Source organism: Amphiura filiformis, chromosome 10, assembly GCF_039555335.1.
Source record: "Amphiura filiformis chromosome 10, Afil_fr2py, whole genome shotgun sequence".
Classification (NCBI taxonomy): domain Eukaryota; kingdom Metazoa; phylum Echinodermata; class Ophiuroidea; order Amphilepidida; family Amphiuridae; genus Amphiura; species Amphiura filiformis.
Window position 1 is genome coordinate 21,626,604 of NC_092637.1, and position 16,453 is coordinate 21,643,056.

The 16,453-nt window shown below is 37.4% G+C and overlaps 2 protein-coding genes across 4 annotated transcripts in view; one reads left to right on the plus strand and one right to left on the minus strand.

Annotated features, from left to right (window-relative positions):
- Nucleotides 1–1,780: 1,780 nt before the first annotated feature.
- Nucleotides 1,781–11,077, minus strand: LOC140162157 (uncharacterized). The gene is made up of 7 exons (XM_072185429.1): nt 11,001–11,077; nt 8,677–8,806; nt 6,685–6,834; nt 6,126–6,316; nt 5,391–5,504; nt 4,288–4,353; nt 1,781–2,312 (listed from the first exon to the last, which is right to left on the minus strand). Exons 1-7 carry the CDS (start codon nt 11,014–11,016, stop codon nt 2,239–2,241), a joined length of 741 nt encoding a protein of 246 aa, XP_072041530.1. The 5' UTR covers nt 11,017–11,077; the 3' UTR covers nt 1,781–2,238.
- A 263-nt stretch (nt 11,078–11,340) lies between these two features.
- LOC140162643 (peroxisomal carnitine O-octanoyltransferase-like) overlaps nt 11,341–16,453 on the plus strand; it is a 46,593-nt gene continuing 41,480 nt past the window's right edge. For 2 of the 3 annotated variants that reach the window (XM_072185920.1, XM_072185921.1), the window contains exons 1-2: nt 11,341–11,472; nt 12,066–12,190. In XM_072185920.1, the coding sequence (XP_072042021.1) occupies nt 12,083–12,190 (108 nt within the window). In that variant the 5' untranslated portion in view covers nt 11,341–11,472; nt 12,066–12,082. The remainder of the gene's footprint in view (nt 11,473–12,065; nt 12,191–16,453) is intronic. The other variant, XM_072185922.1, reaches the window with a different exon arrangement.

Consider the following 16,453-nt stretch of genomic DNA (forward strand, 5'->3'; position numbering starts at 1 on the left):
ATGGACTGGTGTGTGTTACTTGTAGCAGTAACAAAAGTGTGTTATTGCTGTAAGTACTGGGAGAGACTGATTATGTACTTACTGAACACAAAGCAAATTAAACATGGTTTTGTCATCGACCAGTGTTTATAACCCTGCTGCTTTGCTGAAGGCTCTGATACATATCAGCAAACTGGTATACTGTTCGCTTGTTAGTATCGTCAGCTCAACAAACCATTTTGGCTGTACTCGATCCTAAGTCCTAAACCAATCATAACTCTTCCATAGGATTTACATTATGATGGTGAGTGGTTAAGGTTAGCCGAGAGTTTTTCATGCGCTTGATTTCAGAGGGGCGTAAGTTCATAACAGAAACAGCCATGCAGGAAATGAACAAGCGTACCGGGACGTAGGCCTACTTACAATAGAATATCGATCCACGGTCAAGACATGAAAAGGCTATGAAACTTGGCTTAGCTCGTGTCCGAGCTCGGATGCCATTTTCGGCCATTTTCACAAGGATTTTATAAATTTTAAAATTGATTGGGGCCCTTCGTCAAGCTACGCCCTGGCAAATGTGTTGATTTTGAATTTATAGCCTTGATATCTTTGATGAAATCAATGCTGCTATTCCCCTGATTACAATGTAAGGGTAGGCAACAACAACAATATCAAAAAGCAATTATTTGTAAATTGAATTTGGGATGAAAATCAACAAGACAGACTTAGCAGGCCTACAAAGTGAAAAACAATCAATCACGATTCACTGCACTCAGCGAATCAATCAAATAAAACTAAAAAGAAAGGAGCAAGAAAGAATAAAGAAATAGTGAAAAAGAGAAAGAAAGAGAGAGAAAGAAAATGAACGAAAAAGAAAGAAAGAAAGAAATGAAAGAAATGAAAAAAAAAAAAGAAATGATAAAAGAAAGGAGAAAGAAAAGAGGAAAGAAAGGAAGTAAAAATGAGAAAAGAGAAAAAAAAAAAATTCAGCCACACGGAGACTCGAACCCACAAAAATAGTTCATATTAGATTCCCAGTCCAACGCTCTATCCACTCGGCCACCGATCAACTTACACAAATTGACTGTTCTCAAAGCGGATGATATAAATATAATTGGATGCAATTACATATGATTACAATCGCGTCCGCATTATGGCTCTTAGAATAAACACGCATGTCGGCGCTGAAATTTTGAACGAACTGATGGAGGAAAACCTCGTTTTTTTTTTTTTTTTTTTCAATTTGGAGTGAAAATCAAATGGAATAACAATTGGCAGAATGTTGAGAAATAATGTAGGTATTCAGATGTCTAAATTAACGTCTCGTAATCAAGATATCGATAATTTCACAAACCAGCTTTTTCTCAAGCAAATTCTCCAAAATTTTCCCCCAAAACGGGCTTTTAAAATTTAATCGGTACTGTATTTGGTTCTTCCCCATGGCAACATTATTTCTTTGATCGATTTGTAATACAATAAGAAAAAGAAGAAAACAATCGCTCTGTGTGGATTTATACGGAGCGCACATTTGAAAAAAACCTCATGGAACGTGTTTTTGATCTTGTGAACATGGTGGGTAAAAATGCTTTAAACGAAGGATTTTAAAATTTATTCTAATAATTTGTATATAACACACACAAAAATGTTAAGCTACATCCAATGCACCAACATTTCACTCGTTGCGATATTTGATTACTGAGAAAACTCTGTTTTAGAGAACAACTTTATACGTCTTTTATACGTTTTTTATACGTCTCTTTGTGTAACCTTAAGGCGTTGCGCTGCCGGCCAGGAGATACGATCGACATGGGTTCGAGCCTTGGGCTTGCCTTAGGTGAAAATTCTCTTCCCTCCCAAAAAGTTCCTATATGATCGGGAATCCTTCAATTAAGTTCAGTTACATCAAAGAATTTAATTGTAGAATTTCTTCTCGCCCTCATACACTGCTTAGTTTGTACAGATATAGGTAGTGTATGTACGACGTCCGTGATTCGGAAGTCACGTAAAGCCATTAGTCCTGCGTACAGGAAGAGTCGAACCCTGTGCACGTCAGAGCTATTCGAAAAGAGAAGGGGGACCATCCCGGTTCTGATATCTGCAATCAATCCTAGGTTCCAGGATCGTGCACAGGTAAACTATGCATGTTAAGCCCGTGCAACAATACTCAAATTAAGGTATGCACATATATAGGAAGAAGAGTTTGGAATTACAATGCACATTGTAAAATTATTAAAATCCATTTCAGATATGATGGTTTCATTATGGTGAAGGTGATCCCAAAGTCGTTCCTTTTTTCATTTGCTTTTTCCTCTTCTTAGTTAGTTTCTTCTTGCCTGAAATGCAGGAAAAACAAAAGAAAATTAATCCAGAAGATGTAATAATCATGAAATGGTACAGCTTTCATCCTAAAATGTGACATTAATTACTTACAGTCAATCTTTTACCCAGACATGACACGACCAAGAATTGACAGGGTAAGCGAAATATCCAGAGGAGTGAAATATCTGACTGTCCTACCACCAGGGTCTTAGCTAGGATTTGACAAGTGCCTGTCATTTGCACCAAAACTGCTTGTCCAAAATTTGACCCTGAAAACATAAACTAGACCTAGCCCCTTTTGGGGGTTCTGTCAGTTCAAATAGCTATTGTTATAGCATTGGTTTATTTATCTGATCTTGTTTTGAGTTCACAGAACTTATTCAAGCATGTAGAATTTAGCATTATGCCACAAGCATTCATTTTGCATGTCCCAAGACCAAACTGCCTGTCCAAAATGATGGGTGGACAGGTGGCTAGCTAACACCCTGTCCACCACAAATGGGCTGTAATGGAGGCATTTCCCCCTTTTTTGAGATACTGCACATGCCAATTCCAGGGCTGTCAACTTTTTGGAATTGCTTGGCGTGAGACAGAGGCGTACCGGGATTTGCTGACTCCAATGTTCATTTTGTACCTGATTATTTGAACCACGGCGCCGAGAATGTGAAAAGCGGGGGGTGAGATTATACTACCTTGGCGTGAGACCGTGAGAAAATGACCCAATGCGTGAGACTCACGGCCAATGCGTGAGAGTTGACAGCCCTGCAATTCTCCTCAAAATAAGCTGTATATCGATATATTACATGTCCCTGTTGTGGTTTGCAGGTAGTAAAAATCAGGAGAAGAGTTTAGAAATTCTTTGGTTTCTATTGCCTTTTGAGAAGTTTAATGGGCCATACGTCAAAACAAGCTCATAGTATAGGGCGCTATGGGTGATATTTGAGTTAGGATTTTGTCTTGCTACATTAGTGGAACCAATAATTTTTGGCATCCTAAGCAGATGTGTTATAAATAGCTACAGAAATTTGGTAATTATCCACTAATTGCACAAGTAGAAGCTTTGTAATCTGTTAACAAGAAAGTTTATTGTAGTGAAAAGCAGATTTTGTGGATGGGTCCTTCTTCCACTTAGGTATTTAATTATGTCCTTCTAAATGCAAAGTAGCTAATGGTGTCTCCGACGGACGAGGTACAAAACACACCAAGGATCAATTAAAGGATGATACAAGAGGATACCTAAAAATAGCCAGGTATACCAACTTGATGTGGGGAACAAGCCAAAGACAAAATTACATACTGCATTAGTTTATATCTAATTTTGTCTTTGTCTTGTTCCCCACATCAAGTTGGTATAGTTCAATACATACCAGGGTTTAAATGTGCATCCCCCCACTGCCCCCAGGACTCTACCAAACCAACTTTTTTAGCACCCTTTTATGGTCCTAAATGCTGGCAAAGTTATGTAATAATTGGATTAACTACCATAGCAATAGGTGAAAACAATTTTTGAATATACTGTGCTGCACTGGTACGTTCATGCGGTACCAATGCATTGAACCATATCATGCTGATCACTTGCACCTGTAAGATTAGTTTCTTTGAAAAGACCGGTATTGTATTCAATCTATTGTAGACATACACAGGTGGTGAGTGCAACCTGCTTGTAGTGCAGCGCGATATATTCAGAATTGTTTTCACCTATTGCTATGGTAGTTAATCCGATTTATTACATAACTTCGCCAGCGTATAACACATTCAGAATGTTAACAAATTAATTCCCCACACTCCGGCCATAATCAAGGTCAACACAGTGGTCAAATTTCAAAGTTGCTCAAATCTGTTTAACAAGCACACCAAATTATTCCTCTCATTGCAAGGATTCAGATAAGTATAGTAAAAAAAATAAGCATGATTAAAAAAAATAGTTTGACCTACTTGCGACATACCGTTCTTGAGTTAGGTTGTGGATCCTATCATAATAATACTTACCTTGTTTTGTGAAATGTAGTGCTGGTTTATGATCCCTCTTGCGTAGTCTTGACACATGCTTATTTACTGTGGGGTAAATAAAAGAAAATCAAAGCTAACATTTCTGCTCTGTGTGCTAGCCATAGGCTTTAACGTAAAAAGTACAAGTTTTGAGATATTTTTGCAAATTATCAAGAGCTACCTTAAGAACCACTGAACCAATACTAGGCTTGTTTGTACTCATTTTAATGCATTTTTCAGGCTAATTCCAAATATGGTCATGACAATTTACAATTCTGAAAATTTTTGAAAAAGTCTGCAGTCGACACCTGCATGGAGAGAGTTAATGTCCTAAATTATAAGCAAAATAAACATTTAAAATATCTTCACCAGCTTAGGCTTCATAAAATAAAACAAGATTGTTGCCCGTAGATGGCCTGAAAAAATAAATGCGAAATGCCACATTCTACGGGCGGACAGACGGTTTGAATGGAAGAGGCTAAATTACCGTATTTATTCCAATAAGGGCCCAGGGCGCTAAACCAAGTCATTTTGGGTGGGCGCTTATTTTTTTACTGTACCTAATTTTTTCATGAGCTGGGCGTTCATTGGAGATGAATTTACATATGTTATAAAAGGGCCCTGAGACGTTCTAGTAGCTTTTCTGATGCAGAAAATATATTGCAAGTTTATGCAGGACTTTGTGTAGTCCTGCAGCTATTTCACTGTATCGACATCTATCTGTCACTTCAACATTAATGGTACCCTTTAGCAAATTGAAAATACCCTGGGTGGGTGCTTATTGGGGCATGGGCGCTTATTGGAATGAATACTGTACACTAAAAAATCACTGAAAATGTTTTGGCAAACACATTTTGATAATTTTCTATTTTTTTTTTTAACAATTTCAGTCACAATCAATCCACTTCACGCAATAAACGGCTGTTTTTAATTTCAAACCACTAGAAGAAAAACCCAAAATGCAAAATCTGTTTCAGTCTGGCACGTAGAACAGTTATTGTTTTTGTTGCCTTATTGACAAAACTATGCACAGATTTTTTTTTCTTGCCTTATTGACAAAACTACGCAGGCAGCAGACTTGACAAAAACTATTTTATACGTACCTGATTCTCGATGTATCCGGCTTCCGTACAAATGTTTATCTAGAAATTCTAGTGCAGATTCTTTTGTAGAGGGCGCTCTATGTTTGGTATCTGATAGCGGGACTGCCTGGAATCCTTTAAATGTAGGATGTAAAGAAATATAAACCGGTATAAGACATAAGAAGCTTATAGCCCATATCATACTAGTAGTTATTAAAGTCATAATATGTGATTTGATCAACAGCGATGCCCTCAATTTTTCTTGAATTTCTACTTTTTGCATGATTGTAATGCCCAATGGTGCACTAAAATACTATGTGAAAGACTATAAGCAGGCCTTTATATTTTAGGAGCTCAATCACACTGACAACATGGCACATTTATCTTAGGGTTATACACAGGGGCAATTCTAAGTTGGTTTTCTTTGGGCTAATCTCTTTGGAATTAGGGATGTACTGTCACAAACCGCTCACTTACAACTATGAGCCACACGGAAGTATCTTGCGCCTTCTCAAGCCACATGATTTGAATCCAGGATCTTTGGATTAAAAGGAGAGCTCGCTAGTGCTAGTGACCAAAAGAGAACAGGATTTTTTTTTTTTTTTAAATTTTGATGTATTAGTGTATACAGTTAGGTGGCCAAAGTTTGTCTATTTGTAGTCATAGTGTGGCTTTTTTTCTTTTTAGTCATAGTGGAGGATTTTTTAAAAAACCTTTCAGCCTGGAAGTCAAATCCCTAATAAAACAAACTCTTACCTTCAAAAGCTATGTAATCTTCTGCCTGTGATCTCGTATCTTCATCTCCAAGATCTGCACCTCCAAAAACATCTTGTTCTTCCAGATCATCATCCTCATCATCATCATCCTCATCATCATTTACACCTTCATCATCTGATGACCCTGATTCTTCTTCTCCTCTTACCCTGGGTGTGTCATCTGGTGCTTTCCTGTAAATTAACAGACAATAAGAAATCAAATGGTTTAGATTTTAAGGACAGTGCACGTATGAGGGCTTAGGTTTGATCCGGAAAGTGGCGAATTGCAGTGGCATTAGCTGGCACTGAAGATTATAAAGCAACATCCACAGCCAGTATTAGGTAACTTTGAAGAGCGTTGTATACTCTCAGCAGACTGTGATTATTCCAGCAGCTCCCCATTTTACACCTGGGTGGAGTGAAGCAATTGGGAATTAAGCCATCTTGCCCAAGGACGCAACACACTGGCTGTGATGGGGCTGAAACCCGCAACCTTTCAATTATAAAGCTTGCCCCTTAATCTTTGGGACACAATGCATTGTGTAAAAAAGTATGCTTACTTGTTTTCGGACTGTGCATCATCCAGATCAGCGATGCCTTTCAATACGCTCTCAGGAAGCCTTGCTGATGACAAGTCTATTTTACTTTGTCTTTGTTGTTTTAGCAGTGCATGTCTATTCCTCCGTTTCTCCTTTTTCAATTCTTTTAATCTGCAAGTAGAAAGCAAAGATAATAATATGTTTTTAATTTGCATGAAACTAAAACCAATTGACCTAAGTTAACCTCACACAGGGGGTGTAGATTTCAAATGGAATCACCCATTCAGGTAACCCCATTTGAAATCCACACCTTGTGTGGAAGATTAAGGTCATTTGTCTTCCATAGGGGTGTATTAAGGTCATGTTTTCCATAGTAGGCATATATGACTTCAACTGGAATAGTCCATTTTTTTTATAATGTGTATGGAACTGCTGATAGATTTTTACAAAAACAACAATTATATATCAAGTAGTAATTTTTGTTTGGCAAAACCAGTAAGTTTTTACTTACTAATATTTCGTCCATCTCGTCGGAGGACTTCATCAGATGTGAGCATCTGATCCACTTTCCGGAAACTGGCTTCCGGTTTTGAGTAGTCTTACTTCCAGTCTCCGGAAAGTGGATCAGATGCTCACATCTGATGAAGTCCTCCGACAGATGGACTAAATATTAGTAAGTAAAACTTACTGGTTTTGCCAAACAAAAATTACTACTTGATTTGATTTACAAACCTGATGAATCTATTCACTGAAACAATTATATAATTACCGTATTTAGTCAAATAGTCGCCCCCTTCAAATAAACGCCCCCTTCAAATAAACTCCCCCTTCAAATAAACTCCCCAACCAATATGTTTCAAAAATGCTGATATTTCCATGCTATCTTGTATAGTAAGCTTACCAAGTTGCGCACATGGTCAATAATTGGCGAAAATCTGGATCAGAAACCCGGAAGTGAGCCAGAAGTCAGTGTTTCTAGTTCATAGTTCGTCATTTTAGCGTGTGTTTTAGTTTACCTAATGATTTTAACGGGAATTATCGTTCTAAAATTGACCTTGAATAAACGGGGGCGTTTATTTGACGAAATACGGTATGTAAAAGCTAATACATCAGCTACATGTGTAGGACTGGTGTACTGTTATCAGTGCCGTTCTATAATGCTGTTACCTTCATATTCAGCGAGGATGTCAATTTTGACATCCTAAAGTCTTTTTACAAACAGAGAAGTAGACAAAAGACCTGTCAAAACTGTTCCGGTTGTTCAAACACTCAAGTATCAGAAGGATGGTTCACAATAGATTGATTCTCGCAACATGAATAAGGATTTAAAAAACTGTGAGGTAGGACCATGTACTTCTATCTATTGTCCAGTTTGTCATCAAGATTTTGAATGCAAACAGTTCAGACCCAGACAGGGTCTTAGGCAGGATTTGAATGTTTGGGTGTGTAAATTAAAACAACTGGGTGTGTAAATCTAAGATTTGTGTACAAAGTATAGGCAATGTGGGCAAAAACTGGGTGTGTATTTACAAATCTGGGTGTGTAAAACACTCCCTACACGGCTAGCTGCCTAAGTCCTTGGACCCAGAACACGATCATGTCAGGAAATGAATATTTTGTTAGCCTGGGACTGATTATTCGGTTATATTTATAATGAAAAACGACCTCATCCATATTTTTAGGTGTCCAATTGGAAGCTAATGATCCATAATTTCCGTCTAGCCTACAATAATAAGACTTACTGCACCAGCATCAACAGTTAAAACATTTTGTGGGTACACCCCGTCAGTCTGAAACACCATCAATCCAAACCCTGTCAGTCCGAAAATCTAATTGAAAAAGATGTCAACCCTAACCCTAGCCCAAACTCTAATCCTAACCCCAACTTCAATTAGATATTCAGACTGACGGTGGTGCCCTAATCTTAACCCGAACTTCACTTGGACTGACGGTGGTTCGGATTAACAGTGTTGCGGACTGATGGGGAGACCCCATTTTGCTGCAGTGAATCACCTTCTTGTTTCTTTCAGAGCTACTGATATGGATGTCAGGGCATCTTGTCGACTCTTCCCAAATGACACACTTTCTGGCGCCTCGTCTTCACTGATTTCATTCTCCTCTTCAGCAGAGATAGCAGAGTCTTCTGTAAAGGACAAAATTACATTTATTGAAAATTATTTAGTTCATATGCCAGGGGTAGAATTTCATCACACAGTGCGAGAATCAAACTTGATTCTTGCTACTGTCTGTTCAATTATCTTAGATTCTTGTATTTTTATGATATTTGAAAAAATAAAAAATTATGGTCGAAGTCATCAAAGAAAAGTGTTAGCACAGCCTTAGACCTACAAATTCCAAAGTTCAATTTAAAATCCCATTTCTTTTCATTTTCCCATCAAACCACATCATTTTATATAAAATTAACAGTGACGGTGCCACGAATTTTTTTCCGGGGGGCATTGAGGGGAAAAGTGAATTGGGGGGCAAAATCAAAAATTTTGCACAAAATTACTGCAAAAGGTGAATTTTTTGGTTTTTACTGGGGGAACAGGGGAGCAAGAGTTCTGACTGGGGGGAATTCATTTTTATCTGTCAAATGCGCTGTGGATGTGCTCCATAAATCACAGGTGTGAAACCGACTTTATACCACTCGCTCGCTTTAGCAGAAAAGCAAGCCTCGTGGCGCTGGGCATGACGTCATCGTGCAAAATTTCTGACGGGCGTCATATAACCCGTATTGTAATTGGTTGCAAAAGCGATTCTTTGAAATCGTAAGCCAATCAATGAACGCGACGGCCTTTTACGGTATTAATTAATGTGACTCGCCAGTAAAGTACGTCTAACCTGATTGGTTTACAAAACTACTTTGATAATTGCTAAGCCAGTCAGTGTGCTCGATGCAACAACCTCGTAGAGGTTTTCGAGAGGCGAATTCACGTAGTGATCCAGCGATCGAGTATAAATTCAGCTTGACAACTGCTCTCGCGCGAGATCGCAGGTGCAATAACAATAGGCCTACATGGACACAATCACTGTCATTGGAATAATGAATTATTTATGACATGCATCGGCTGGATTTTACGATCGAGGTAAGGTTTTTGGCCTGTCCCTGCGTGAATATTCTTAGTTTTCAGCATCAAAGATACTTGCGATGACCAGTTTTTTGCGGACGCTTTGATAACAGGTAACTTTTATAGGTCATAGGGTAGAAACTATAGTTGTACAATTTGTACGAAATATACATTTTGTTATAGGCCTAAAATGTTTACAAAAATATATTGGTCCATACGTTGTGCTTGTATTCAGTTGTTCGGCGTATAAGGTCATACGACACCAATTTGGTGTTTGTTATGCTCCTTGAAATATGTAGGTAACCCAGGCAAACCTTAGTTAACACATTTGCTAGTCAGCCAAATTCGCCGACAATGTCAATGCATTTTTACATAGAAATTTAAAACAAGTGCCCAAGAAAGAAACCTACATAAATATGTTTTCTATACTTCACTTGACCCAAATATGTGATTTTTTTATGGTGATAAGTCACCCGCACATGGAATTTTAGAGGGATTTGATAGCAGTTCCATTAAAAAAAGCTGCTATCATAATGAGACTTAAGATCTAGAAACACCCCGAAATGCCGTTTTGGGGAATTTTGCTAGCTGAAACTTTTTGATGAAAGTCAATCTTTGACAAGATGTAACTTTGCTACGGAAAGTGCTATGAAAAAAATGGTTTTCAGTTTTGGCTTTGTTTACTCAAGGGCTTTAATTTGATATATTAAATGATGCAGTTTGATGGCAAATTTGAATTCACCTAGGATACCTAAAATATGCACCTTAAGGTCTATGTCTGAAGCCGCCCCTGCGCCTGTACGTGTGCAGCACTAGTGCTTTGCTTTTTGGTATACATGTAGGAAGTATGAGGAATTAGCCAAAAACTGCTACGCAAAATTTTAAAACGAATTCGAACCCTCCTGTGCGCGCGTGCGTGTACACTCACGTCTCAGGCTCAGTGCATTGAACTGTCTGTACGCACACGATTCGATACTGCGACGAGCGAAATATGCATATACGATGATACGTCACTACCAAACTTGAGGTGAACCAAATTATTGCTAGGTCAAGCTAGGATCATGATGATGATCACGAAATCATCCTTCAACATGTTCAACTTATTCTTGAACGTGACATGCTTGATAATGATAAGCTTTTAAAGCTTAAACTTTTAAATTTAAAAGCATCAACAGAAAATAATTCTGGGTTAAATCAAATTTTAATCCGAAACAGCATTATTTGGATGACTTTATGGAGACAAAATTGGTACAAAATCCCACATACCTGACGCTGAACTCATTGTGAATCTGAGTGCAATACTGTCGAATTCGGTTGCTCGCGTGTGTAGATGCTAAATAAAGCCTGTATTCCAATTAATCAAACATTAGAAACAGTATAAATAGCGGGGAAGAATAAGGTTAAAATCCATCACATTATTTATTATTTATACATGTTGAAGGTGATATAACTTTTGATTAAAATTTGTAATTTGAATATTGATATTTTATTGACCTTACATATAGTATAATGAATAGTGTGTCTATTTTCTTTAGGCTATAAATTTTAAGTTGGCTTTTAAATGCAGCTCGTATTATTTTGTCCTTTTCCAATATAAAAGGACAAGTGAAGGTCACCGTCACACCTCCCTGGATAAAATCAGCTGGGTAGGTGTGTGTTGGGTGTGTGCTGGGTGTGTGTTTTGTTTTGGTGGGATTTCTTGATCTTTGAAACCGATTCTTATTTGACCTGTTATTTGGTAAGTTTATTAATTATTTGGTACGGTAGAGGCTACTAATATTTTAGTCTTGTTTTATTGAATTTGAATTTGTGACAACTGACATGTGTGATCATATCATGTTAATTTTGTTTGCATATGATGTTGATCTGTCATCATGACTCAGTAAAATTTGTTGTATTGACCTACTGTACAAGGGCCCTATGTCTGATGGGGAATTTCAATTGAATGAACACATCAGCTTTCAGCAGCTGTACACAGCACGATCCAACCGCGATCGTACATGTATATCGCATATTATATTGCCATAATTATAATTCAAACTACAAGACACAAACGCACGACCTTGGATATACGTACAATATACTAACCAATGTCATTTTGCATGGTTGGATTCACCGCAGCGTTAATTATATGAATGCAGCACAGTCGCAAAAAATCATCACATTAGGCCAAGTAAAATAAAAAACATGTTTCACGTCCCAAGTCGAGAACCGCGAAATTCAAGTTTCAAATTGACTGATGATAAATCAGTTGTTTAATTATTTTTGAATTTGCATAATTTATCAAATTTCTGAAATTCCATCTGCATAAATGTATGTTATATTTTACAGTTCTGTGGTTTTTAATAATGGGGAGTAGGCTCTTCCAGAATTTGCGCACATTTTCATGGTCTATCAGCTGCTGTAGATATCGTAACCAGAGTAACAAAGTATTGATTGCAAATTGCAAAGTACTGGTATGTAGCATACAGTGTATAAGATAAAAATTGCTAAGCCAAAAATAATCCATTACACATGACATCTATGGCTTTAATTTTGATGATTATTGATAATTATAACCCTTAAACCGCACATGGTCATTGCTCATATGCACGCCAGACGTACCCTTTCAATTCATACACGATGGCCAGTTGTTGTGGATCATGCGCCAGTTCATTGGCTCCACAATTCCTCGGCTGAATTCCATAGTGGCTAATTTTTTTGAAAATCAGCATTTTATAATGCTTTTAATAACGTTCGCTATCATTTTGCTAGTCTCAGGCTCAGCAATCATTACAAAGTGAATTTTTGTGTTTTTCATAGTGGCGTATTGGCCATACGCCACATTTTACACACATCTTATAATTTAGTTACATTGGTGAAAATGAAAAACATTGCATGTCATAGTGGTGTTTACCTCAACATTCCATAGTGATGTAACGGACCGATACGCCACTATAATAAATGCAATGAAGCCGATAAAAAGTAATGCCGTGCAGGGATTATACGGTGATTGAGGAGACATAAGGTTGACTTTAGGTTTAGGGTATTGCGTTTTGTGTGTTTTACATAGTAACGTATAGTTTTGTTCTTGTTTTCAATTTACCAGTAATATTATAATGTGTCTTTATTTCTTTTGAAAGATAAAATCTATTTATTACTACAGAAATTTCACATCAATTACAAAATATAATGAATGCATGTCTGATTCAGGGCTGTCAACTTTTTGGAATTGCTTGGCGTGAGACAGAGGCGTACCGGCATCTGCCGTCTCCAATGTTCATTTTGACCCATGATTATTTGAGCCACGGCGCTCGAGAATGTGAAAAGTGGGGGGGGGTAGGAACAACAAATTATTCGTGACGATGCGTGAGATTTTACTCATTTTCAGCTTTTTGTGTGAGATTTACTACCTAGCTGTGAGATTATACCTTAGCGTGAGACCGTGAGAAAGTGCATGATCCCATGCATGAGACTCACGGCCAATGCGTGAGAGTTGACAGCCCTGGTCTGATTTACACAACTTGATTTTATATTAGGATTTCTTCAAACCCGATTTTCTCGAAAAGTTGTTTATTCGTGGTGCCCCATTATGCGCAATTTAAATAAGGAATACAGCCGACAAATTTTGAAGAAAACATGCATTTTTGTAGCTTATTTGCAACCTATAATTTGGCTCAAAAACGTGTCAAAATTTCAATTCAGAAGCTTGATTCCCCAGGAAATCTGAACTCAGTTTTGGGTGCTATACCCGGAATGTAGGGCTGCAGAAAAGTGGACTCAATTTTCAATACTATTACTATAGTTGGATTAGCTTGTAATCAGTGGGAATTGTTAGGCTTTTACCAATACGCCGAAAAGTAGACCCACGTTAAGAGTGATATACATGTAGTTGGCCTATCTGATCGATTTTGTGCGTTTTAAATAAAGTAGATTGAGTATAGGATTTTGAATAAATAATTTGTGATACTTCTGGTGACATACAAGACCACTCTTGAAATAAAATATATTGATATTAATCCGCGATGTTATAAGGTCCGCCGATTACGAGCTGATCAAACTATATAATCTCAAACCAGCATTGGGTGTATTTTAATGGGTACAGTAATGTATGGAATAAAAAGCAAATCAATATCACTTCAATTGTAAATCAGTGAAAAGGAGCATTTTCCAGAGCTCTAGTTCAGTGAATTTGTTTTGAGCATGGGGTTTTTGCCTGGAGGGGTTATGTAATGGTATTATATTATTATAGACTTTACAAGTTTTACAACAATAAAGTTTTTCATAAACACCTACTGAATATTCATAACAGAAATATTGGGATTTGGGAACTAACAGTCCATGCATGCAGAGATAATTGCATCCAAAATGTTGGCACCTGGGAGTGTAGGATCAATGATTTTTAAAGTGCATTGTTTATTTATACAGCACAAAGCTATAAAATAGGCATTCAAAGGTCATCTCTGATGAGATGCAGGTGCCTGCTCAGTGCTTTACAGAGTAATAAATCCAGATCCAGAATAATATATAGCTCCCATGTCACACTTATAAACGCTCTTACATTATAATGTCCATTTTTGTCCATTGATTAGGCTAATGAAAGTTGATTCCCAGTTTCCCGTTACCCTACTCCGCTCAAAACAATTTGCTGGCCAAATATTTCATTATTTTGAATAAAATGTTGATATCTAACAAACTTTAACATACATAAATAATTGTGGTTTTATATCATAAATCTCTTTCTGTTGATTTTCAGGGATTTTCTTTGCAGTAGGAGCATGGTATATGGTTAATAATGAATTATTAATGAATACCTACTCAATTCTCTGTCCCGCACTTTTGATCTGCTCTGATCTCATCCCGTAAAAAATATTGTGAAACTTTTGATAATAGTTGTACAGTCACCTTCATGTGGTTGTAAACTACATCTGTAAACTACAAACTGTGATTTATCACATATATACATGGGTAGTTATTGGTTTACACCTGTAACAGATGCAATAATGAAATGGTATAAAATAATGAATAATGAATAATGAAATGGTCACCTACACAGTCATGAAAAATAATTTAATGGGAAACTGGGAATTGACTTTCATTAGCCTTAGTGATGTATTAAAATGATGATGAAACAAATCATGTTCACCACAAATCATGTTTACCATGAACCAGATTCATTTTCAAGTTCTTTTCATCAAACAACATGCATGTAGATTTGAGTATAAAAGGAAGCAAACATTAGAAATAAATTGGGCCTACATCAGGATCTTAGCTAGGAATTTCAGGTTTGCCCGTCATTTGAATAAAATTGCCTGTCCTAATTTGACCTTTAAAACATTTACCAGACTTCTACAGCCCATTGGGGTTCAAAGAGTTCACATATTTGTTGCTATGGCCTTGTTTTGCACCCGGGTTTGGCAAATCTGGTCTACTATTCATAGACTTTCTCAACACCAACAATTATAATGGAGCATCTGTCAAAGGCAATAGTTTTGCCTGCCCCAGGAGAAAACTACCTGTCTAAAATGACGGGCAGATATGTAGACTCTGGCCTATATTTGAATTTATGTGGATTATAAGGGGTGGTGCAATAATTATGTGTACCCCTGGGGTGAATTATAGGGGGGCAAAGATTTTTGGCAGGCCAGAAGGGGGGGCAAGCATTTTTGGCCAGTCAAAGGGGGGGTCAAGCGATTTTGGCAGGTCGAAAGGGGGGGCAAGCAATTTTGGCACAGATATTTTGGGTACCGTTTCTCCCTAAAAAGGCGTAGGAAAACGTTAGGAACACATTCAAATATGCAAAATGTCCTGCTCGCTGCGCTCGCATTATATGATAAGACAATTTCAGGTTTTAAATTTGGGTTCCCCAAAGTCTTGCATGTGTAAGGGGGGGGCAAAGATTTTTTGGCACGACAAAAGGGGGGGGAGCAAAGGTTTTTTGGCACGTCAAAAGAGGGGGCAAAGATTTTTTGGCATGGCCAAAGGGGGGGCAAGCATTTTTGGCAGACCATTTTGATAATTCACCCCCAGGGGTACACATAATTATTGCACCACCCCTAACCCATACAGTGCTGCACCAAAGTTTTTGCTCAGAAATAAGTATTTCTCACATGCACATTTTATAGGCAGGCTTTCACCCTTGAAATCCTTGTTTATTATTATTATTATCAATTGTATGTGACTACATGTCCCTGGGGTAGGTGTTTAGATACCATTGATAACTTTGTTTAAACAAGGTCAAGGTGCATGTATGACTGCATGTACCTTAACTGATCTTGTCATATATTTGTTTGTAGCGAACAATTAACATTTGGAAACAGATAACCAAAAATAATGAATTGAGTATTGACCATATAGGTTATTTATAAATTATTTATCAATGGTACAATGTGAAGAAGATATCTTACTTCCCATAATGCATTTCTCTCATTTTAATTTTCTGTACTGATTTCCCTGGGACTGATTGCTATCTGGTGCAACATGGGTTGATCCCGGGGGGTCGATAGTGACGAATGTATAGCCTATATACCGCAATGAAAAGAGCAACGAATAGAGCAAATTTAGATCTTTGTAGCAGATTTTGATTTTGTAGAATAAGGTATTTTTGACCATTTTGGACACCCTGACACCTCTCTGGCTAATGCCTTGGTCATAATCATTTATGAAATAAGGTGATGTATTATGTTGCAAAGGATTCTGGGAAGGGTAAGATATCTTCTCTTGATCCAAATGTATGTGTT